General features: G+C 44.4%; 1 protein-coding gene across 1 annotated transcript in view; it reads right to left on the bottom strand.

Annotated features, from left to right (window-relative positions):
- LOC104687932 (LIM domain containing preferred translocation partner in lipoma) overlaps positions 1-25436 on the bottom strand; it is a 334159-nt gene that overhangs the window by 216652 nt on the left and 92071 nt on the right. The window contains 2 exon segments of the mRNA XM_039556675.1: positions 158-359; positions 24238-24302. Of these exon segments, the coding sequence (XP_039412609.1) occupies positions 158-350 (193 nt within the window). The 5' untranslated portion in view covers positions 351-359; positions 24238-24302.

Genomic DNA, 25436 nt, shown 5'->3' with positions numbered 1-25436 from the left:
CAGGAGATACCTTCACATTCTTCTTGATTTGAATGATCTGAAAAAGAGAGGCTCCCACAAACTCACCAACAAAGAACAAATCAAGAACAGCCTGTGTTAGCAGTCAGTTCCTCTGAACTAGGCAGTTGTGGTTCCTTCCTAAAAAATAAATACTCACCATCACCTCCTGGTTGCTTGTATGGGTTGTACTTTGGTTTGGGGGCAACCACAGGCGCAAACTTCTTTGGGGTCTGCTGGGTGGACACGGAGATGCTGGGAGTCCCAAAGGTGTGTGTGGTCTCCATCCTTGCAGTAACATGACCAACAGGCTCGTTGGTACTCTTGGGTGGCAACCAGGACGGGTGGGACATGATTCAGGTCTGAGAGGAGACACAAAGAGAGTCACTTGTACATTAGGAATTTAGGCTGGGGAAATAACAGTTGCAATCCTGCTATTTTGCTGGTTTATGAAATCAAACCTACAAAAGCCTTTAAAATATGTTTAACTGGTGCATGCTTAACTTTAAACACGTTGTTCCTAATGTATAGAACTTTAGATATAAACTTGTCTTTCTCTCCCCAGCAGGTCAGAATTACTGATCAGGTTATTGTTGCTACCTGCAGAAATCACTGCTATTTCCCTCTTCAAACCAGAGCAGAGACAGGCTGATACCCTGAAGCAGCCCATCAATCCCACCCTGCATTCAGCACAGTAGGGGTGTATTTGCCTTTCCCTGTTAGGCCTTTTTGAGTACATTAATGTACAACAGTGCAGGTGCTCTGGGGACAGGTCTAGTCACAGATAGGCAGACACACTTTCAAAATACACTTTTAGCACTTTTTCACATGTCATTTAGGACCCCATGCCCCAGTGATTTTCATTCAGACTTTTAAGAAAACAGATTTCAAAAGCAGCTAACCATTCTTGATGCCTCCATTTCTGAATGCCCAGCTTAAGACATTTTAAAAGCATGTCAATCTTGAAAAAATGCCAGAATCTCATAACTGCTGACAACCAGGCTCCTTTCAGACATTTTGACTTGTGTAACAAAAAACAGAGGCAGCCCAAATTATTACTTATTTATGAAAATTTTGGCTTTAGCCTCTTAAAAGCCTACATCACTTTTGAGAACTGGGTTCACATGCTGCTGAAAACATTGCCTACAAAAAACCTGTTCACTGCAATAAACAAGTGCTTTTCACCCCACACAAACCACACTCGCTGGGTAGCAATGATGGTCCTACTGTACCATCAGATGGTCCTATGGAGCTGGATTTGAGATGTGATGGAGAAATTAAGACCCCACACAGACGAAAGTTAATGCTAATTCTGGAGCTCTTGAGCACCCTGTCACTTCTGCCCATGCACTGCTTTGGTGTCAGAACCCCTTAAGTCTACCAAAACCAGCAGGTATCTGTGACCCAATCAGGAAATATTTGATTTGATCATGGAAGAGGATCAGTACAAGACATAGGATCAAGGTCTCAACACGGTAGTGCAAGGCCAGCACCTCCAGCTAAGAGCAATGCTAAAACTGATGTATATACATGTGTGCTTATTCCAACCAGTAATTTACTTCAGGAAACAGTTTCCTGCTTGAGGAGTAATTTCTACTTGAAGCCCCAGTGTCTGACCCAACACTATGAGGTAGACAATTTTTGGTCATCTTCCGCCTCCATCACTCCTTGCATGAGAGAGGAACTGCCAAACATCAGTCCCAACACTTTTGTCTCTTCCTGGTCATGCAGTCAGACTGTTTGACATGCAGACAGTGGTTTCACAATTCCTACCATTAGGAAGTGAGCCTGCTGCACTAGGAATTGAATACCAGTGAAGGGAAGCCACTGAAGCTGGCTAGAAATGAGGCAGCCAGGAACATGGCAGGAGCAGCCCGGAAATGTATCCAAGGCTGAGCTGCAAGGACACAACTTTCCTCCCTCACAGGCCTGCTGTCCAACACTACAGTAAGAGTGCAGAGCATCATTCTGAAAGCAAGAAGTGAAAGGCAGGTCCTCCCCACAGGGTTGGAGAGGAAACCAGTCATAGTGGGTGGGGGCCAAGGGCACAGGAACCACGGTCCCACCGCCTGGTACTTCCCATTACCAAGACCAGGCCTGATGGACCTGGAAAACAACCGTCACTCCACCAGTAGATTCACCTACACTGCTGTCTCCTCCTCCTCCATCCTTCAAAACTGTAAAAGCAGCAATAAAACTCAGGCAACTATCTAGGTTTTAAGAGCAGAAAGCAATGAGGGCAGTCAGCCTTAAGAGCTAAACAGGACAAGTCTGCACTTTGCAGAGTTATTACATCCAAAGATGACTGTACCTTACCCATCGCTAAAAGCATCCTGGAGTTTAATTCTGACAGGTTTTCAGCCTCTGGCTTGACATCTCATATAAAAGAGATGGATTTCATCCTGCTGCAATGGAGCACCCTCAGACCCTGGACAGTGCCTCCATACTGATTCAAAGCAAAAGAAAAACAAAATCCCAGTACTGACTAGATTATAACCATTCCTGTTCTGGAATGTTCCTTAACCACCCCCCAGGCAGCATGCCTCGGTCCCACTGAACTCTCATGGTCTGCTAGGCTGATGACAGGGACGGGTTGTGTGATGCACAAACCAAGAACGTCTGCTTCAGTAGCCAGGTTGCACAGCACTGAGGACGGCTGAAGACAATGAGAGAATTTCAATGAAAGAGCTTAAAAAGCAGCCTGCTCCCATGGACAGCTTGGGAGCAGGGAGACCACACTGCTGTAACTCAGCTGCTGACTGTAAGCTGGCACACAGCTCCCTCTCGGCTAACCTCTAACGCCTTTGTTTTGGCCATGGTGGTATTTTCTAATTGTTTCCCCATTAGCCTTTTCTCTTCCTCTTTCTCCCCGTCTCATTTTCTGTTATGCATTTACTGCAACTCGTTTTTGCTATCTGTGCCCTGACAGTGTTTTCAGCAAGTTCCCTTTTCCTCATCTGTTCCAGCCCCAGCTCCCCAGCGTCAATTAAATTTAGCCTAACTACTCTGCAAGATCATAGAAAAAGAAAATAAATTCATTTATTTTTAAAAGCTGAAGCTAAACTTCTGGGTTTGCTATTATTTTCCCTCCTTTTTGTCAGCTGGTAGAAGGCCAAACACAAGGAAGAACGTAAGGGACAGTGGTCTGCAGACAGGCACAGCCCCCGCCTCTCAGCAGCCTTCTCCACAGTGGAACACCCTGGCTAATTCAGACAAAGCCATCAGTGCTCTCTCCATTCACTGCAATACTGCCTGGTTTTCCATCAGAAGCTTCTTTGGAGCAGAACATTTTGTGATGTGGACAAGTAATCAAAACAGCACAGGAGAACTTGGGCCTATAACTAATTCTCTTACTCTAAACTTACTCTTACATATGTCACTGCCTGTGAGTCATTGTGGTGCCATCACCTGCCACGCTCCCACAGCCATCCTTGGCCAGCTGTAATTCACAGCTCCGTTCCTGGTCTGACTGCTGCAAAAGCTTTTCCTGTGACTCCTTACTCACTGACCACTCTGGCATTACCCCCTTCCCAAATTCACTGCCTCATCCCCCACCAAAAAAACCCTTAAATCTTCTTTATGCCACTGCTTTGAAAGCCTCTCATTGACCATCTGAACCATCACCAACTACTGCTCCACAAAGCTTTTCCTGAGCTGAAGAATATTTGTTATAAAGCACATGCAGCCTCAGCTGAAACAATGCAAGTGTTGGAGAACCCAACACAGCATAAGGTAAATTGTGTGGACAAGCAATTAAGCACCATAATTACATCTTCTCCTTTATGTCTGGCTTAAAATTTAGCTAGCTCCACCTCCAACCATTGCATTTTGTTTTGCTTCTGTCATCTGCATTACAGACTTGCCTCTCTTCCTTAAGCAGATCCTTTCAGAATGCAGCCAGATCATTACTTAAATCAAACCAAAACATTTAAATTAAGTATCAATTAAGCTCCCTGTAAAGGACAGCTTTCTCTTGATTCTTTCATGCATGTTTACTCTGAACTGTCTTCAATTTTCCAGCTACCTCTTCTGAAATGGTAGCTGACAGTGTAAGGCCATTTTTAAGAATAGTAACTTAAAATAGAAGAGGTAAAATGATTACTAATATCAAAAACAAAAACCTGACTGAAATCAGCTGTGGATGCCTGAGATTCTGTTATCCTTCCTTCCTTGGAAGCATTAGTCATCACCTACTTTTGGAGGCAAAGGATAAGACCAGACTAACCATGATAAATAGCATTAAGAGCAAAGAGTGAAATCACACTGCATAAATAAGGCAAACAGTGTGCTCTGGTTCTATCATTAGGACGATCTTAATGCTGTAAGTTCAGAAAATTCTAACCATGAAAGAATACACCACAGCAGAGGAACTGCAATCCACGAATCCCAAGCTGAGACCGCATTATCTAAAAATGTCAGACCAGGAATATCAATAGCAGATAATACCATGCAGTAATAACAGCCTGACAAAGTTTTTTCATTGCCTTTTTCTTTTTTCAAATGTTTGGGCATAAGAGCTTGTTTTTGCTTTTAATTACAGGATGCCATTCACCTTGGAGAAGCAAAGGTAAAACACTGAGGGTTCCAAGTCAATTTATCTTTACATCTGATAAGCAATGGAAGGGTAGAGTACCAATTTGTCTACTTTTGAAATTGTTAGTACATTCATCTCTGAGACACGCTGGCTTTTCTGTTATTAGACTGTACCCAAATAAATCTTCATTTCATTTTCATATTTGTAACATGGACCAAATACTCCCTGGATGTTGATGGACTTCGCCAAGACAGAAGATTTTGTCCCTGAGTTAATTAAGCTAATGCTTTGTAGTGGGTAGCAACAGTATTTAACAAAAAATGAGCAACAACCGTCTGTGCTTCCAGACTGTCTGCTCTGTCTTCCATCCCACGCCTTCCTAAATTCACTGGCTTCGTGTAGGTCTATGATGTTCTGTCTTAGTATCACCCATGCACAGTGAACCATCACTCCTAAGGCCAAGAGATTGACCAGATATGGGGAATTAGGACCTTGTTTGTTGACAGTAGATGTGACTGAAAGCTGTGTTGGGGCTTTTCTCTGAAACACAATAAAAGCATCACCTTCCCTTGATAACTCAAGTTCGTCTCAAAGTGTAGAAAGGCAGACTGCATCCTCCCCACTCTCCCTTCTCTTCCATCCATGTAAAAGAACTCAAAGAGAAAACTTTTGACTTTACATCACTTCATCACCTTCAAAATCAGCTGTAGAACTAAACCAAGGGGACACCCTTCGCCCTGCAAAAATCATGCCACCCATTGTCCCTTTCTGATAGAAGTGTAACCTACATCTCTGGATGTCTCTCCTCTAAGCCGATTTGTCTTCATTTTTCTGCCTGAAATTCCCCAAATTGCAAACCTCAAATGCCCTGCTAAAATACAGTTCTTTGCTTTGTCCTCATCACCTCCAGTCCTCTAATTAGTCAAATGCAGTGACTGAGGCTGACCAGAGAGATTTGCTCTTTACGAACTCCCAAAGCTGCTTGTTTTTCTTGGCACTGTTCCCCTCTGAAGGTTAAATGAATTTATATCTTCATTTATGGCGCATGATCTCTAGCCATGAAGCTCTCCTACTTCTTGTGGCCTTCAAAAGAGGGTATAATGTCAAAATTCGGGTCTCATTAAAGGTCTTTAACCAAACACAGTAAGTGCCATAGGTACTTATAAACTCAGTAGCAGCTCTCCTGGGATGCCCTTCCCATATGGTACTACTTATTGTCATCAATTTTACATCATATGGCAAATTATGTGATTTGGGGAATTGGGAGTCCTTTGGAACTCCCTTAATCATTGCTGATCTGCACAACATCTCTCCGAATTTAACTCCTGCAATATTAGCCAGTCCAATAAAGCTCCTCCCTCAACCCCTCCCCCCCCCCCAAGCAGCAAATTGACTCCGGACCTTCATCACGAAGCTTCAGGAACAACTCTGAGCACTGGGAATCCTGTGCATGGTGCTGATGTGGCCTCTACCACCAGTGAGCAGTGAAGCCCTAAGAAGAGTCAACTGAGCCACCAAGAGACACTGAGAAGTGATGAAGAGGAATGGAAAACACTATCCCCCTCCAGTGACTGCCTTCCTGACCCTAAGCAAACTTGATGCACGTGGACTCCGAGTCCTTGCAGCAAACATCTCCACAGGATCAGGCTTCTTTGCCTGCACCCATTCTACATAGTTTATGGACACTTCCTAATGCTTTGCTGTAGTCTTTCACAGCAGTTATCAGCTGGAGCAAGTTTAACTCTGCCTCTTCCTCTCAGATTCATAGTTTATTTTGATTGCCTGGATAAGGCAAGGTTTTGTATCTTCATCCCAATTCCCTCAAAGTAAAATAAATAAGTAAATGAAATCTAAGTCACTTCTTCAGTTAAACAGGACTGAGAGCATTCACCTATTTCCTGCTGTGGGACGTCACTAATGTAATCAGAGGAATTAAAGGAGAAAGAAACCTAGTTAGAGCACTGATGAATTATTCCTCGAAGAATATAGTCTGGTAATATTTCATTCTGGCTTTAACAGCTTCAATCAAACTTCCATGGGATCCTCTAGAAGACCTGACTTAAATTCAAAGTGCACCCTGGTTTGAGTAAGGGGTTGGCCCAGATGACCTCCAGAGATCCCTTGAGGAATCAAAATCAATTATTCTGTGACTCAAAAACCCCAGACTGCCAGCTCTGACTTCATCTGCACTCAGAAGGGTTTCACGGAATCACAAATCTGCTGAGTTGGGAAGCACCCGCAGGGATCATCGAGTCCAGCTCCTGGTGCTGCACAGCACCATCCCCAAGAGCCACACCAAGTGCCTGAGAGCATTGTCTAAACTCTTTTTGAGCTCTGCTAGTCTTGGGGCTGTGACTACTTTCCTGAGGAGCCCTGTTCCAGTGCCCAACCACCCTCTGGGGTAAGAACCCTTTCCTAATAACCAACGTAAACCTCCCCTGACACAACTTCAGCCCATTGCCTGGGGTCCTGTCACTGTGGGGTCACCACAGAGAAGGGAGCAGTGCCTGCCCCTCCTCTTCTCCTCATGAGGAAGCTGTAACTGAGGCCTCCCCTCAGTCTTCTCCAGGCTGAACAGACCCTGTGCCCTCAGCTGCTCCTCATTCAGCTTCTCCTCAAGGTCCTTCACCATTCATTGCCCTCCTTTGGATGCTCTCTAATAGTTTCATGTCTTTCTTACACTGCGGTGCCCAAAACTGTCCACAATATTCAAGGTGAGGCCACCCCAGTGCAGAGCAGAGGGGGACAATCCCTCCCTTGTCCAGCTGGCGATGCTGTGGCTGAGGCACCCCAGGACAGGATTGTTCCTCCTGGCTGCCAGGGCACTGCTGACTCACATTCAACTTGCCATCAAGCAGGACCCTCAGGTCCCTTTCCACAGCACTGCTCTCCAGCCTCTCATTCCCCAGTCTGTCTGTACATCCAGGATTGCCCCATTCCAGGTGCAGAATCCAGCATTTTTTCTTGTTGAACTTCGTATGGCTGGTGACAGCCCAGTCCTCTAATTTATCAAGGTCTCTGTGCAGGGCCTCCTTGCCTTCAAGGGACTCAACAGCTCCTCCCAGTTTGCAGCAATATATTGTATTCCACTTAAGATATGCCAGCAATATCACCTACTGGCAATGCAGCATTATATTCCTTATTCTCTAGTTGCAATGGTTTGCAAATGAACAGAGCTTGTGCCCATTCTTTTAAGTAAATAACCAATACTTGGAAAATAACTTTTTTTCCTAGCTGCATCCACAGTTCATTTATTTTTCAGAAGATCCATACCAGTTTGGGATGTGACTTTCGTTGTACACATTTAAGTCACTACAAGTTCTACAGTATTACTGAGACACAGAAGGAAGACAGCAAGTCTGTAGCAGAGACTGCAAAGATGTGACGGTAAAGAAAAGTCTCTCTGGTACAAAGATGCCTGACAAAAGTTAATGTCATCATGAAAATAGTTCATCAGATACCAACCCAATGTCACAATCATTCTTACTTCAAAACCCTGCTTCCGGGACAATTTTGGTATCAACCAAGAACCCACCCTTAGGTTTCACTCTTAGCTCATTTTTCTTCTATCAGCTTCAGTAGTGAAAAAGGTAGAAGGGCAAACTAAACATAAAACTTCTTTTCTTTCCCAATATAATTGCATTAGGAGTTTTGGGATTAGATGCTGGCTATTTGAATTTGGCTGCTGCTGCAAAACACATGCATAAAAGCTGATGAATGAGATCTCCCTTTTACAGCCATGTCACATCCTGGTGTCAGATGACAAACTAGGCTTTAAAATCCCAATAAATTGAACTTGACTTGTCCATGTGAACTGAAACAAAGAGATGGTACTGGCTCCCTGGAGATAGATAGATCTATCTAATCTAATACAACTCTAATGACTGCATTGCAATTTCACCAGAGAGCAAGCTGATTCTTGGCTTCTGTGGCATGAGACAATCCTCAGCTACTCCAAACATAATCATATTGGATAAAACATCAATCCAAGGCCTCAGCTACTTGTGGCCACAACAAACCCCAAGGCAATTGCAATAGAGGAGGTAGACCTGCAGGCTTACTCAAATATAGTTTATGCCTGAACCTAAGGACCTGAGCCAGGAGGTAGCCCTGAGCCAGCCAAATTTCTTCCAATTGTTATAGCCTCTTTCCCTGATAACTTGACCTAAAAGTTTGTGAGGATGTTGCTGCACCACAAAGAAAAGTTTGAGAGGGATGTTTCAGAAATTTCTATATAAAATAAGAGAGGACACATATTAATACAGACAGCAAAACCAGGAATGATGCAGGAAGGTTATTTCGGGAGTCTCAGATCATGAGCTCCCTTACATAAATACTGTTTTCCTGCACACAATTTATTTTCAAGACCTCTCTGCCAAAAAAAGCTGCCTTTATTCCTTCTGTGCCCATATTCTATGTCTTGCCTATAGCACAGCTCAGTACTTGGCTTCCTGCTTCAGCAAGGGACTGCCAAGCAACACAGAGCTTATCCATCAAATAAAATTATTAAGGGACTGGACTTCTCAACTGATGGAGATGTACTGAAATCAGGCATATCAAGAGTCTCACTTAAGCAAAAAGAAAACAGGACAACAAGACATGGCAAGGTTAAGGCTGTTGGAACAAACTCAGGTATTTTGGATGCTGATGCAGGCAGTAAACGAGGAGGAACTGTGCAGAACTAACATTCAGCTCAGCTGTGAGATATCAACAAGACCCCAGTGGGACCAAATGGGACTGTGGCAGCATATTGACACACAGATAATTGTATTAGCTTTGCAGAGCGCTGTGTGTGTGGCTCGGCCTGGGGAGAAACAGCAGGGATCTGAGCTCAGTGGGAAGCTGATGGAGTGAATAAGGAAACAGTGCTGAGCTTGAGGTCCTCCCCAGCAAAGCTGGCATGGGTGTAGGTGGGTTTTGTATTTACAATGGGGTTCCCTGCACTTCACTCCTCTTCTAAAATAGCTGTGGTTGCAGGAGAGTCGGATGCTGCCCTCCCTTGAAGAAAATATACCTGCTACTGGCTATCGAACCCCAAGCCATCAAGAGGATTTCTGTGAATGGAAAAGGAGCTGCAGCCCAGAACACAGGCACAGCACAGGCCCCATTCAGGAAGGAAGCGTGTGGGGGTCTATGACCACTATAACCTTCTTTTGACACCTCATGGAGCTGGCAGTAGAATCCAGACTTTGATCCTGTAGCCCCTAAAAATCAAGCAATTAAATCAATTAATGGGCAGGAACTGTGTCCAGGACCAAAATCTTTAGTTCCTCATTCTCTTCCTCCCATCTGATCCACTTTTCCTCCCTCAGATCCCAAGCCATTCTGGAAGTCACAGCTTCAAGTATGACAAATCCCTGGATGACTTTTCCTTCCTGAGTACTGCACCAACCTGTGTCTTGGTTTTGGTAGCTCAGCCCATAGCACTTTGCAAATAATCAGGGGAAATAGTCTTTTTCCTATGGAAAATCCTTTACCTTAAAACCCAGAAGAGTAATTGCTACCAGATGACTGGAAATTGATGCTGCAGAGAGATTGCTAATGGAAGCAAGATATTTGAGTGTATGAAAACTGTAAGAAAGGAAGTACACAAACTCCTTTGAATAAACAGTCAGGAAAAAGACTACTTTTCTCTGAGTTTCACGACAACAGGTGACTTGATATCATCAACACATGAGCACCCCAATGTCTTCTTGTCTCCCTTTTGCAACACAAAGCAAAAATAACAATTTAAATTGCTTCCTCCTTAAAAAAGCTGAAAACCTGCAGTACTGTCAGGAAAGACAGAGGATCTCTGCAGGCTACCAAGTCCTGATTTTAGCAGGAGACTGAACTACCACCAATGCTAGGTAAGGCTTGCTGTGGCTTTGTCCTGGAAAACCTCCAAAATGAAGAATCCCTTGCTACCTGGTGACTTGTACCAGTCTTACACTACTTTCCCAATGAAAATACTTTTCCAACTCTCCAGCTGAATCTACCATCCATTATGCATGTTCACAACACTTTGTTTTGCCATCTGGACAGAAGCATTTGGCTCTGACATGTTCAGAAGGCCCCTGGCAGTAGTCACAAGCTGCCACTGGATCACTCCTTTGCCTCCTTTCCATCAGAGACAGAAGCCAAAGCTGTCTCAGCCTCATCTTGTAGGCCATGGGCTCTCAGCCCCTGACTGACCCTCCTCTGGACTCTCTCCACCTTTTCAATGTCCCATTTCAGCTGGTGGACTCAAGACTGGACAACAGCCTCAGCACTAAGGAGGAAAGATGAGCAGTAACTCATCTCAGTCTACAGTCCAGGCATCTCCTGAAGCAGCCCCATATCCAGCTTGCTTTATTGACAATCACAGCACACACTGGACTCATATTTAACTGGGTGTTCAGTGTCTGCTCCATGTCATTTTGTCAAGAAATAAAGAATAATAAAAGGCACATTTTGAGATGGTGACTAAGCTGGAGGAGTTCCACAATGCCTCAGCTACATGGATAGGAGGGGAGGTCACAAGGTGGTGTTAGCTACCCCTATGCTATTTGCAATAAACATGACATACAGCTCATTAAGAAGACACCTGTTCAAAGGGGGGGGGGGGGGGGGGGTGGTTCCTGGAAGCACAGGAAAACAGATGAAGAAGAATATGAAAAGCAAAGGCAAAGCTGATCATGACCCTCTGGAGTCATGAAGATAAAGCTCTGGTTTAGTATCCACATAGGGCATTAGTTCTGCTCTGAATAGAAACTTGTGACAGAAGACAAGTGCTTGAAATTTGATTTTCAATTCTACTTTGAAACTCATAAAAGCACCAAGCACCAGCCCAAGAAACTGCTGCTCTTCCCTTTTAACTCAGTGTCCGTTCATTCAAGAACAGTGATACACAAAGCTCTGGGAGATAATTCCCCAGCTGGTGCAAACCACAGTACCAGCAGTGAAGTTAACCCAGCCAGGCACCCACACTGGCCTTGCAAGTTTGCTAAACAAGTTCATCCTATTAAAAAGCTGACTCCAGTTGCTCCACCACTATCACATTGCTGTCTTCTGTTTTTGACCACCCAAATTAATCATTTGTTCCCCTTTCCAGAAATCAGTAGGAAGTTCTGTTGTGACAAAAGTGTTTTCATACTAGACTGGCCACATCAGTTCCCTAGATGTGAAACAGCTCAAATCTGACAGTCTCCAGGAAAACATTCCAATGCTCTTTTACCTTCACTGCACTTTCTCAGAAAAGACTGGCAGGGGGTGATGGAAGAGAAGAAATGAATCATGAGCAGAGGGTACTTTTAGAGGGAAGGAAGAACCAAACTTTTAATATATCCAGAGATATTTATATGCTGCTGCATTTTATCCACTGCTGGAAACCACTTGTTTTTGAGCTGTGCTATGGCAGGCAGCTGGGTCCTGCAGCTGGTAAGTGCACACACAGCTCCATTTATCAAATCCCCTTCAATAGTTGCTACCACTATCTCACAGGTCTGAGGCAAAGCATGTTCTCACACACAACCAAGCATCTGAAAGGCATTTCAGCATGCCTCTGCTGTGTAATGCACATATTTCAAAGTAACACAGCTGCCAACACCTTAATCATTCCTTGGGGACCTTCAACACATCAGCCCTTAAGCGCTTCATTACCTCCAGCGGCTCCTGCAGAGATCACATCCCAGGTGAGCTGCACACAGCTCTCTGTCAGCTACAGAGAGCAGGATTTGAGCTGCTGGAGAGCAGGATCTGTGCAAATCAGGTCTAACAGCCTATCTTCCACCACTCTTTGTTTCTGCAAGTTTGGCCTCATTTGCTGCAAAGTATCTAGGACAAAAGGCAAGGCAGCATCAAGAAACCACATTTGAGACTAAAATCACTGCATGTTTCTTTTCATGAGATCCTGTGGGAGAGAAGATGCTTGCTCCTCTGCATGGACACTCTAATGGGCTATGGAGATCAGTCAAATAACCTTCACTGAGGCACCCGAGTTGTGTGTACCTCCCCAAAGCTTTCTTGTTTTTAAGTTAGAAACTGCTGCCTCAAGTCACAAAAAATAGTGTTTTGAAATTATATTGATATGTTCTTGGCACAGAAGAAAAATCAACTGCAAATGCAACCAATACAGACACTTGAGCTGCCCGTTGTTTCTGCAGGGCTTAAAACACTAAGGGGAAAACCTAAGCAACAAATTTCATTGATCCATGGAAAGATGCCATCTGTTACGACTGGTACACAGATACCTATTTTGAAATTAGATTGGGCACATGAAAGCATAACCTATGCTCTAAAGCTTCTAGATTGCTCCATCAGTTCCTTGAGATGACACTGCTGGAGATATCATCCCAAGGAATCACTTCCAAGCCAAGTCCCTTTTTAAAACAAGCTACCCCACGGCCATTTTATGTGAAGCACTTCCGCTAGGGAACAGCTTCACCTGCTCTCTTCATGTCAGCCCCACTGTCCCTCCTCTGCAGCTCCCACACCATCCAGAGCCCTTCCAATTGAAGTTATGATCTAATGGCTCAAAATAAAGTAGGAAGGTTAATTAATCATGCAATGAATACAAACTTACACACATAACTATGCATGGACACATGCACATCCCTGAATTTTTGATTCCTCATCATTAGCTCAGGAAACTGGTAGAGGGAAAGAATAAGGAGAGAAACCAACAGTTGCTCACATGGATCAACACTTCCAGGCTCTCTCTTTTGCAGCTCATCTCACTCATACTTGTGGTTTCAACATGTGATTCACATTAGGCCCCTCTGCTCGCCATTTGATGGTTCTGCTAAACAGATGTGAATTTATTTAGTCACAAAGCCTGCTCTTTACACTGCCTCTTTGTAGAACAGATGGAGTTTTTTTCCCTGTTCAACAGTGTTCAGATAACGATCATACCCAGTGCACAGGTTTGCTTGGCAATTTCACAGGAAAAGGAACAACACATGAACATTCTCACAGGACATCTTTCCAGCAGCCTGGACACACCACAAGAGGCAATGGCCCTGATGGAAAATGCCGTACTGCAACACCAGGAACGCCCAGACAAGACCAAAATCCTCAGGGATCCCCAAGATCAGCCCCAAAACTTCAGGCAAATGAGTGATGCACACTGCACCTGGCAGGGTCCAGAAAACACAACTCTGCCACACACCCACCACAAAGCTCTTCTGTGAAAGCTTGAGTGGAGAGTGAGCTGAACGAAGGGTAAGCTCCTGCAACATTCATGGGGACATGGAAACATGGCATCTCCTGGGACTCTTCAGCATGGTGAAATAGCCTGGAAAAGCTATCCGCTCCCTGTGTGGGCATTCTTCTTTCTGCACTGAGAGTGCCTTTGGCACTGGATGAAGCAGAACTGCACAAAGGCCCTCTCAGAGCAGAATAAGACTGCCCACATGAGAAGTACGCTCAGAACAGCTATTGCACTTTAAATTCACACCCTGGCTTTGTTTTGCAATGGTTTCCCTGTGCAGAAGGGCCCCGGGCTTCAGATTCAATTTCTCCTCATATCATCAATAGCTGAGCACTGCTCCCATCTGAGGGTAAGATGTGGCCTGTACAAGAGGCCAAAGTACAATCTTGGAGGAGAGGGATGAGCTTCCCTTTTACTTTGCACTATCCTGTATATGGATGCACCTCTATTGCTTCAGGAACTGAACACTGATGACTTCACCCTAGCAAATGGCCCTGCTATGTGGGCAAATCACCTCTGCTCTACCACAGAAACCAAGGATGTGTATACATGGCACACATGAATTCCATGCCCATGCTTATGCAAACATCTAATCCCTTTCCAAAAGCTGCAGTCCTGTCCCTCAGACACAGCTTTTCTCTCCATGCACTGCCCACCTGTTACAAAGATGACCTCAGTTTCTACCAGAATATACTTAGGACTCAGCATTAAAAAAAGATAATTTTTATATATATACATATATATGTATACACACACATGCATTTTAAATGTGTTTATATTAAAATTTGGTTATCTGGAGAATGAAACTCCGAGTTTCAGAAGAAAAGTAAAAGTGGAATTCTCTGCCTGAAAGGCAACTGGGACACAGCCATTAACACCCTCCCTGGGGGCCCTAAAGCTGAACAAGAGCAGAAAAATGTGTGGCTTTCTTTTGGGGGGGGTGTGCATACAATTAAGCAGTATTAAAAAGCTAGTAGGTATTAGGCAGCAAAATATTTTCAATAATAGAAGACTGGGACTGAAAAGGACAGCTGAGTCCTTGCAGGGCAACAAGCACTTCCAGCTACAAAGCACTTTATGTCTTCTGAGAGTTTTTCCTTTCTTTTTTTCTTGGCAAGCTCTGAGCCACCACGGTGTAATTTTCATTCCTATTAATGACTGTGCCATCTAAACACCCTGTGTATGGACCATACACCAGCACTTCATTCTTTTGTACATCTTAAGGAGAAGCGACAAAGCAAAACACTGTGAAAGAGACTTCCATAAGCATAAAGCCAATTTATGTGTCCAATTCCCAGAGGCTGGTTGCTTAACCTTCAGTATGAGCCTTCAATAACTTAGAGCAGTCAAACAAAGTGCTTTCTTTCGTCCATGTGAGAGAAATGAAATTCCCTCCTGCTTTGTCCCACATGCTCTGCAGACCCGGTGGGGCTGGTGCTCCTGCTGGGGCAGCACCAGTAACAAGACAGAATGTGGCATCAGGAACAGGGTTCCCCTAACATCCTTTCAGAAGTGTGGAAAACCTTCCCAGGCATCACTCTCCATCTGCATCCCACCTTCCCTGTCACCTCCACCAAGGCACTGGGAACAACATTTAGCCCCTCCTTTACAACATTTTGAGCTCGAAGACAAGGTGTGCCCTGTAAGAGCTGTCCCACCACAAAGGGCACAGAGCCAAAAGCATCCAAAATTCTAAGTACAGATATAGCAATCTCAGTGGAGGGTTAAAACTGAGGGGGAGCAGAGCTGGCAAAGGCTCATGATGGATAGCAACGAGCTGTTCAGAAGAAAATTAAGAAAACATTTTGAATCCCCTCCTAAAAGGGAACAAATAGGTCCAACACTTCAACAGAAGGGGGTTTTTTGCATCTCTGAACGATAGCGCTTCGCTTTTATGGCCTGCGGCTGCTTGGGAAATTCAAAACTATTTCTCTGAAGAATTCACTTGGACAAGCTTTATGGCTTTGATCAGTTAACTATTTTTTAATGCTAATCCACCCCAGTGATATTTGTCCTCCTTTTCCCCATGTGCACAGAAGCGCAGACACAGACAAATACTACACAAAAGCAAACATTAGCCAGATGAACAGTCAGGAACAATGACATCCAAAGCCCATAACCAAACACCAACTCCATTCTGTTTTACTCCTTTCTATTCTAGCAGTTCAAGATCCTTTGGCCCAGTATGACCCGCTAATGGAAATTTAGGAATCAAATTTCAGAGCCCAGCAGGTATAATGCTCACACAGTGATTTGGCCACAACTACTCTCACTCAAAAAATTTAAATAATTTCCCTTAAAAGTTGGAATAAAACACATGGTTGAAAGGCCTTATTAGAAACATTACATGAAACCCAGCAAGTAGCCCAAGTGCTGCCCCATCCTCCACATTAACAAATAAAGGTGCAGAAGAAGTGATTTGCTCACATTTACGAAGGAAAGATTAAAATGAGCCAAGAGCAGGACTGCAATTACCAGACACCCATCACCTCACTGGAATTGCTCCAGGCTCCCCCACAATCTCTGGTGTAGAACCTGAGCACCAGGCTAAGCAAAACTCCATTTACAACCTCAGCATACAAATTTGTCTTCTTGTTTAGGGCACCAAAGTCTAACTGTGCACCAGAACGCACTGGCTATCTAAGCCAGTATTCAATTATCTGTCGTATTAGTTGCACCATTGTGACATCCCATGACATATACAGAAAAAAAATGACACTACGCCAAAAAACCCCCTGAGTTAAGGACAGTCCCTCCTCTGCAGCACCTTCAGTATTCAGGCTGCTATCTGAACTTTGTTCACTGTCTTTGAGTAACATATTCAGGCAGTATTTCCTGTGGCAGAGAATTACACAGGCTGATTATTCTCTGTGGAAAAGTGAAGAAATCCTGGAAGCAATTTTCTGTCTCAATTGTTCCCAGAGCGCAGGAACAATCTCTTAGACCTCTTCCTATTTTGTCCTCAATGCCATCCAGGCTCAGTGGGCAGAATCCATCACAATGATGCCTCGGGTCTGGGTCCTGCACACACTCACCCAGGTGAAAGGTTACACAGGAGCAGCCCAACAGGCTTCAACCAGCATCAGCCTTGAACTTGGCCACAAAGGTTTTAGAGGACAAAGAATGAGATAGGTGAGAAATTCAAAGTACCTGGGAAATGTTCAGTCCTAGGTAGGACCAGGCTCATCTCAACAGCATAACACAAATGAAGTGTTTCTGATGCACACTTTTTAACCTAACTCTTTCAGAATTCACTCTCAGGCACATGATGTGATTCTTGGGGTGTCCTGTGCAGGGCCAGGACTTAGGCCCAATGATCCTGATCCACCCTTCCAACTCAGCATATTCTATGATTCTATGATACTTAAAAAAAATCAAAGAAGATCAGCTGTACTCGAGAATTGCGCATCACAGGCAAAGCTCCTAAGAAAAAAAATCATTTTGCTCAAACTAAAAATTTAATTATCACAGGGGGAAAAAAATTTAAAAGGACAGAAATTTTATGTGGGAATAAACCATCACACTTCTACAACAAAAATCTAAGAGCTGATGGCTTTCTACCTGAAACCATTCCCGTGCAAAACCACTACAAGACTGACCCACAAAGAGGGGGAAAGAACCGAGTACCACATACCAACCTTCACCCCAGTTTGCATATGCTGCAGCAGCAGCAGCAACTCCAAATATGAATTTTTCAACATTTTGGCAACAAGTACTATTCACCCAGGTACACGCCCACACTCAGAATTATTCAATCAGAACCTTATTTTCCACCCAAATTAATTTCAATATAAAATATTCAATTCAGTCTAATCAGTGGGGCTTAAACATCAGTCAAAATATTTTCTTGAATCGACTCCATCAGTGCCAGAGCAGGAGAACAACCTCTTTAAATAATCTGCCTCCAAAGGCAGGTACTGACTTTTCAGTTGTGTTATTTTTTAACAGAAGTAACAGTAAAAATATTGTTACTTTTCAGCCAACACTGCTGGGGAAGGATGGAAAGGGAGTGAAGGCCGGCTGCAGAATCGCACGGCCAATCTTAGTATCACTTCATTTTCAAATGAGGAATTTGGTAGTAAACAACCTTTTCCTTGTACACAAACATTTTTAATTTCATGCCCTGCTAATCATACATCTGTTAGAGCTCCTTTTCCATCCATTGCACTAACGATAATAAAAGAAAAATCATCGCACTAACAACGTGGTTTGTCTAAAATGAAAATTGAGTAATAATCAATGTTCCTCTGTGGGATGAGAAACGCAGCAGCACTGGCCCAATGGAGGTGACAAAGACATGGTTTGAAAAGTGATGCCTTCACACACACCTCACCAGCAGCCCTCGCTGCTGGCAGGCCCTCTGCACCCCAGTGTTTGTGTAAGAGCCCTTTTGGGACCGGTTCACACGACAGCTTCTCTCAGGCTTCCTGGTGGTCCACACCAGGCACCACCACCAGCAAAGTCTCTCCTGCTGTCGTCGCCTCGCTCACCAGCACCTCCTCCCCCTGCTTTCTTTCCCTGTTTTTTCCTCGCCTCCTCTATCAGCAGGATATTAATGTGACAAATGCTAAGCACTGCCCTCATCTTCCCAGATCTCCTTCCAGCAGTGAGACCCAGTGGGCCTCAGCGTGACTTCAGATGTGTGCAGCGCCTTTACCTGGGCCTTCCACACACCAGAGCTGGCTGATGTGCTGCTCAAAAGTGCACTTAAACATGTGACCACACCCCTGAAAAACAAGTTCTTATCATGTCTTCAGTAGCATTAGTGAAAGTGTTGAGGTTGTTATTTAATAGACAAGCCCAGATGAAATTCCAAGTTAATCAGGCCTCCAGAAACACCCACAATCAAGACCATCTGATTTGGTCTTAGAAATAAATTTTTTATGATAAGACACCAGAATGAGTTGCCCAGAGAAACTGTGGATGCACCATTACTGGGAGTGTTCAAAACCAGGATGGACTGGGCTTGGAACAACTTGATCTAGTGGAAGGTGTCCCTGCCCATGGCAGGGGAATTCAAACTAAAGGGTCTTCAAAGTTCCCTTCCACCCTAAACCTTTCTAAGACTTTTTGATTCTAAGATTTACCGTCTTGCACTGCCCACACTCCTCTTTTCTAGACTGCTGACACACAGCTTTTGCCTTTTTAGACTCCTCGTATTCCCATAGCTGTGCTGGGCCAACTCCAACTCAGAAATATTGCACTTGTAAGACCTACGCAATGGTAACTGAGAGTTTTAACAAGCAATAAGAATTCATCTGAAGCCTCAGGCAATGTGGCACAAAGACATTCTGGGCAGAGGTACGCGACTCTGCTACACCTGGGACTCCTCTCTGGCCTCCAATCCTCACATTAGCATGCTGAACCCTCTGCTCCTTCCAGAGGCTGTTTTCTAAAGCACGATTATCTACATAAGCTCTCCCTTGTCTTTGCCAGAAGTGCAGTTGTTTGACTAATCGGCTTTAAGGAGACTTGTGAGTTAACTAATATCAATTAATTACTCCCATTTTGCAGATAAGCAAACAAAAGAATAAAAAATCCTAAGTATTTTGGTCTAAATTAATGGAAGGGAAATCAGGGCCCAAACCCACTCCTTGACCTGGGTCCAGAGTATTCAAAGGCTTTCTTTGGGAGAGGACCTTTGCATCCCCAGCCCCCTGCCTCCTCCTCAAGTAGCAACACCAGCCCTGCCCTGCACAACCAGCCCTTCAGCTCATCGAGGATGCACAGGCAGCCTCAAGTTCTTTATTTCACTTGTGCCTTCGTGCTAAAGCTACAGGGATTAGAAATGCTACTGTACAAGACAGCTTTTTATTACTCAAGAGACAATTTTAGCCCAGCTGCCCCAGCTGCAGTTACCCCAGAGGCATCAGCACTGCTCGACTACGCTCACAAGGGAGACATGATCCAAACCAGGCTGTACCTAAGAGTAGGTGACCATGACCAGCAAGAACACAGACACTGACACCTCCCTTCTGTCCATAAACAAAAGCATTCAGCTCTGGATTCTTCTGACCTCTAATCAGAGTGCATTTAGTCAAACTACCTTGCCAGAATTAACAGGGAAAAGGGAGGGGAAAAGAATAAAAAAAGACTTAGTTGAGCACAAGTACTCTTAGACACATTTGATGTAATAGTCATATGATTAACAAACTGTCATATCAAAGTTTTCTGCAAAGTAGGAACACTCTGACAGTTCATATTTTAAAAACTGACATTTTGATTCATTACTGTAAATAGCACTCTGTATTAAATATTGTGACAAGGCATACAGTGTATTTTTTGAGCTCTATAACATTTAGGAAGTACTGGATTTTTTTAGCTCTTTTTTTGAAGCACATATAGTATCAAAAGCAGTTAAAGCAGAACTCCAAGAAAGCTTCTAGAGGAGAGAATCATGATTTCTGAAATAACCTACTTCTCTGCCGTCATCTCAAGCACTGTTGGGAACTTAGGCCCACAAGGATCTTAATGTACTGTTTGCATAATAAAATAGGGAATTGTCTCTCAGAACAAAAGAGCTATAAGGAAAGTGGCTACTTTGAATAATGCAAAATTACTCACCAGCAAATCATCCTCAAGCTGGAATAAGAGGAAGAGCTCTAAAAGGTGCCGAATTACCACTCAGAATATCTGAGTGCAGGTTCAAAACCAAGATAAACAATGCAACCTCCAAATGACTGCCCAAGTGTGCATCTTGCTTATCCCCTCAGTCTTTAGCCATGTGTTTTCACCCCCTTCTGCAGCCCAGTGTGGCTGTGCCCATCCCAGCCAGAAGCAGCAGTCCCTCACTACCAGGGTGGGCAGCAAGGGCTGCCCCATCGGAGCTACCAAGGACTTCGTGGACAGGGGTCCACAGCAGGGCAGCTCACACTGTAGGGATGCTATGAGCCACTAGAACCCACCAGCCAAGACAACTTAATCCCCTTATAGCTCCCTGCCAAGTTCCTCCCTGCTTATGTATCCCTTTCCCTGGATGTCCAGTATCAGGGCAAACAGTACTGGGACCAGAAACAATACTGCCAGTGTTCTGCATTTCCTGAAAAGCAAACCACTTGATGGAGAAATTAAAAAATAATAGCCCAAGCTAACACAAAGATCTTGCTAGAGCAGCAGAGGAAAACCAGAGGCTGCCTAGCTGTTTACAAGAAGCTCAGGTGTTAGGAGAACTGCAGTCCAGTGCTTTGGAAAGAAAAATGGTTACCATTATCACTGCTTGCACCCAGCTGCAAGTGGAGCTCTGGGCTCAGTCTACTGACAGAATGGATACACTGCCATAAACACGAGCCCGGAGCCTACCCCACGATATGATGAGGCTGTCACGCACCCCGACGATGGATCACAGCACTGTTTCAACAGAGGCTTGATCTAGCACAGCCTGCCTTTCCCCAGGAGCAGCTACACACCACTCATGTGCTGGAAATCTTGTGGATATGTCTGCATGCCAGCAAGTGTGGTAGTAGTAGTGGTCTAGCCAGACATCCAAAACATATTGGCACCACTATAATTTGTCCATTCACCAATATGTTTTCCTAAAAACGCCCATATGCTTTTCCTGCAGTTCCCATATGCTTTTGCAAGGAGAAACAAAAACATTTTGTTAGTCGTGAGCGATTGATCGCCACATATTTCACAGAAGTCAAGTAGAAAAACAAAAACAACAACAAGAAAAAGCAGTCAGATGCTTCCCCCTCCTCCTCCTCCTCTCTGTTCACGGAGGGAACTGTGAAGAGCAGGAAAAAATTCAGCCCACAGCAAAATACACACACCGCTCATTTTTTTTTGCACTGCAAGATATTCTAGGAATTACAGGAGGAATCTTCATTAAAAACAAGCTATCAAGGATCTGGCAGCCAGTGGCATTCCAGACAGTAATTCAGCATCGGGTGCTCAGCTCAGTGCTCAGCGCTCACTCGGGTCCTTGCCCCGGGCAGCGCAGCCCACAGGAATCCACGCTCCTGGAGACTCACTTTAAACAAGCCAGGGGGCGGGAGGACAGGGTGGTAAAGAGGTTACAGCCCTTCCAATTCACAGGGGGGCTCATTTGAGCTCAAGTCTATCTCTCTGTGCAGGTATAAAGCCCCTCTCACACGCAGGGCTTCCCAGGGAGGTGCTGCCTTGCCGACGAGAAACCCAAAGCAGCGGGTGGGCGAGGGGAGCGGGCAGGCTCAGTTCAACTGGGAGCAGGCACGTGGGTGTACAAGTATGTGTGTGTCAAGGCTGGAGCATGTGGGAACCGTAGCCGTTTAGTTAAAGACTCATTAAGAAGCAGCAGACCCAGGGCCAACGTTCAAAGAGGAGCAATGCAAAACATTTCTCTGGAGAAAGATTAGCGTGTGTTCTTCTTTACACAAATAAAATTAAAGAGAGAATCATAATATAGACAAATCAATTAACTTCTGAAAAGCCAAGGGCACTGCATGCAAGAGCAGATGAGAGGGGAAAAGCTTTGTTACAGGGCCACCAAAGCAGTGCATAGGCTTTGTTCCCTGGAAAAGAAATTCAGCTATTGCTGCATGAAGTTGTGATGTTAGTCCCAGCTGCATCACGCTCACTGTTATAGGGACACAGCTGCTTCCTTCCCAACATGGCCATACACATACCTATATATATATATATTATGCACCAAAGGCTGGGGATCATCTTTGTGGAAACTATGGAAAATACCCGAGGGCAGAGGTCAAAAGACTACAGGAGTGCTTGACTCAGTTCCAGCCTAAAAGAAAGCATTTGAGGCTGACATTCTATTAGAGGATACTCAGAACAGCATGCACCCTTCTATCACAATAAAACTTTCTGTGACACTGTCCCATGTTCTACAGTTCTCCCACAAATTTAACCAGAAATGCTCTTTACAAAGTTAGTGTTTTCTTGCAATGATCTAATCTCACACCAAACCTAATGAGAGACCAGATGCAACAGGTCAAGAGCCCAATTTTTCACAGAAATGAAGCTGAAAACTCAGTCAAGAGAAGAGAAATCAATCTCTTGCACAGGACACAGAGTAAAAAACCAATTTGTCAGACACAGTTTGCTTGGCAAGATACATTTTATGATATGTTTCTGTCTTGAGAGGAGCTGTAAGCACCTGAAAATCTGACCTCAGCACTCACAAACACATTGATGTTGTTGCTCAAGCGCTGACTGGAAAGCAAAACTAATACTGTCTCATTTAGTTAACAAAAGGGCATATTTAGTTAATATAACTATGGGCTTCTTCCTAGATTTCATATTTATAGCAACCCACTGGGATGGTTTATTAAACTTAGCCAGGAAAGATACCACAGAAAGAGTGAGACTAACAGAAGAGTTGCCATTAATCTTCCATAGCCCAGCAACTGGGAAGATCAGGCCTTGAACCAGATTCTACGTTCTTCCTATTAATCTCCTGTCCTCTACTTATTAATCCCTGGTCTGTCTTTGTCTGTCAACATTTATTAATGGCCCCAACTGTTTGCAGTAAATAGGATACTGAAATCTCATCTCCCGCTAGACGTAATTTACACACACACCAAAAAAAAAAAAACCACCACAAAAATTAGACCCAAGAAGAGGGTAAAGGAACAAAGGAGGGATGTACATTGCGTATCAAAAGAGAAGAATGAAAGTGCAATCAAATTCAGTGACACAAGAGAGTGAAGATTCACTGTTCCTGATTTTGCCCTGCCACACAGACATCTCATGGTCCTAAAGTCAGGTATCATCACAGTGAATAAACAATCTCCACTGGTCAAAACCACCAGGGTAGTGGTTCTTTCATTATCCATTTCTCAGCAGGGCTGCACACCATGCTTTCTTCCCCCAGCTGCCACAACTTTGCAGCACCTCCAGCACCCTTCTTTCTCCTGAGGTGGCACAACTGAGAGAGCCTTGAGGACAGACCCACTGCCTTGACACTGGTCCTGTTCTGCAATCTTACCCTTCCTGCAATCAAACCATTATATCATGGGATGAGCACAAAGCACAGTTTATGTCCTACACATAATCTAGCAAGGGACTCCTACAATACTTTGGGGTGGTTCATCATGGTGATCCTTAAGTCACAGCTAAGTATCTCCAGTGAATTTGACAGAACTGGCAATTCTGAAGAATTAATTAATTTGTTCCTCACATTAATTTCTATTTGTTCAATGGAACACAGTTAGATTCACCTAAAAGCACAGCCAGGTCTCCATCACCAGCTGGGAGCATCTACAGCCTGCAGAGAGCCACGTCATGGATGGGGAACGACTTCAGTTCCACAAGCAGGAAAGCTTTGTTCAAAAAAGAGGTCAAAGCAACATGACCCACAGGACCAAGCAATTGTTCCCATGCAACATTCCCATTTGCAGAAGGGCCTGCATGTTTGCTCATTCCAAACTTGGACCGAGAAACAGTAAAACCACCTAAAGTCTCCTGGGCAGGCTCGCCTCCCACCACCCCAGGCTTCGGAGAAATGCCCATCAGTTGCTGAATGACTGAACATGGTACCAAGGTCTTCCCACTCTCCCTGAACTCAGCAGTTGGCAAAAGCCCTGGGAGTTGATCCATTCCTCACCTGGAAGCAAGGCAGCCCAGTCAGGCACCTGGTCAGATGTACAGACAGGCTCTTCCAAGGGACTTCTGTGGGTGCAAACAGAAAGGTCAGAATCAACACTTTGCTCATCGTAAAAGCGGAAAGTAAATCAAGCTGGCTGTAACACCTCGCCAAGAAAACAGCCCCAAAAGGGCATGTAAGGCCAGCTACCCTCCTGTACAGAGCAGAACATAGCTTTTTTCCCTCCCCTCTGACACAACTCATGTGTAGGTCTGTCCCTGTTTTGACCCATATATGGGTTTTTCACACGTTGGCAGCACAGATTACATCTGAGCACGTGTTGGAGTAGCTGAGGTTTTTTTGGAAGAGAAGCTACTTGTTTTAAATCACTTGCAGAACTGGTGAAAGGCACTGACGTAAGGGCTGCAGGTAACAAAGTCTCTTTCAAAGCCTGACCAGACGCCCTTCTGCCCCTCATGCTTAAAGGGCCTCTTCTTCCCAAGCCTCAGCCACTGCTCAGGCCAAGGGTGAGTCACTCCCACAGCACTGTGGCTTTGCCATGTGAGCATCAAGGAGCACCAAAGCAGAGATGGGACACATTTAACACACAGCCATTGTGGAAAAAGAGTCAGGGTGGGACAGTCCAAACCCTACCTCCACCTCCAGCCCTGGTTTCCTTTCTGGGTGCCTCAAAAGACATCCAATCAAAGAGAAAACACAGCTTTTTTAAGTTACCACAAGCTTTTTTCAACCAGCAGTCTTTAATACTTCCAGCTTATTGATATCTGAGCTTACTCTGATGTTTTCTATTTCCTTTAATCTCAGTCCTGGAGAAGAAATGAGCAAATTTAAAAAATGCTAGGGATGGTTAGTGAAAGGTCCACCTCAGCCTACCCCAGGTCTCCTACTACCATGCTCCTGGCATCACCAGATGACCCCCAGCTCCTCTTAATTGCATCCTCACCCCTATTTTCCTGAGATCAGCCAAGGATTAAAAGTCATTAAAAAGTAGGAGAGGCACATCTAGCCAGCTGCATATATTACTTTTTTAACAAAGCCAGGCTAAAAGTCATTAGCCCCACCACCAGTTGTCTTGCTCAGGAGAACCAGGTCTGGCAGGGCAGCAGCTTTGCCCTCCTGGTTTGTGGTGAAGAAAGGGGAGCAGAATTTTAGCAGTTGCTTCAGATCCACAGTGAAGCACAAAAAGCAGAGAAAAATTT

Source organism: Corvus cornix, chromosome 9 (assembly GCF_000738735.6).
Source record: "Corvus cornix cornix isolate S_Up_H32 chromosome 9, ASM73873v5, whole genome shotgun sequence".
Taxonomy (NCBI): domain Eukaryota; kingdom Metazoa; phylum Chordata; class Aves; order Passeriformes; family Corvidae; genus Corvus; species Corvus cornix.
The sequence above is the reverse complement of the archived record's forward strand: the minus strand, read 5'-3'. Positions and strand labels throughout refer to the sequence as shown.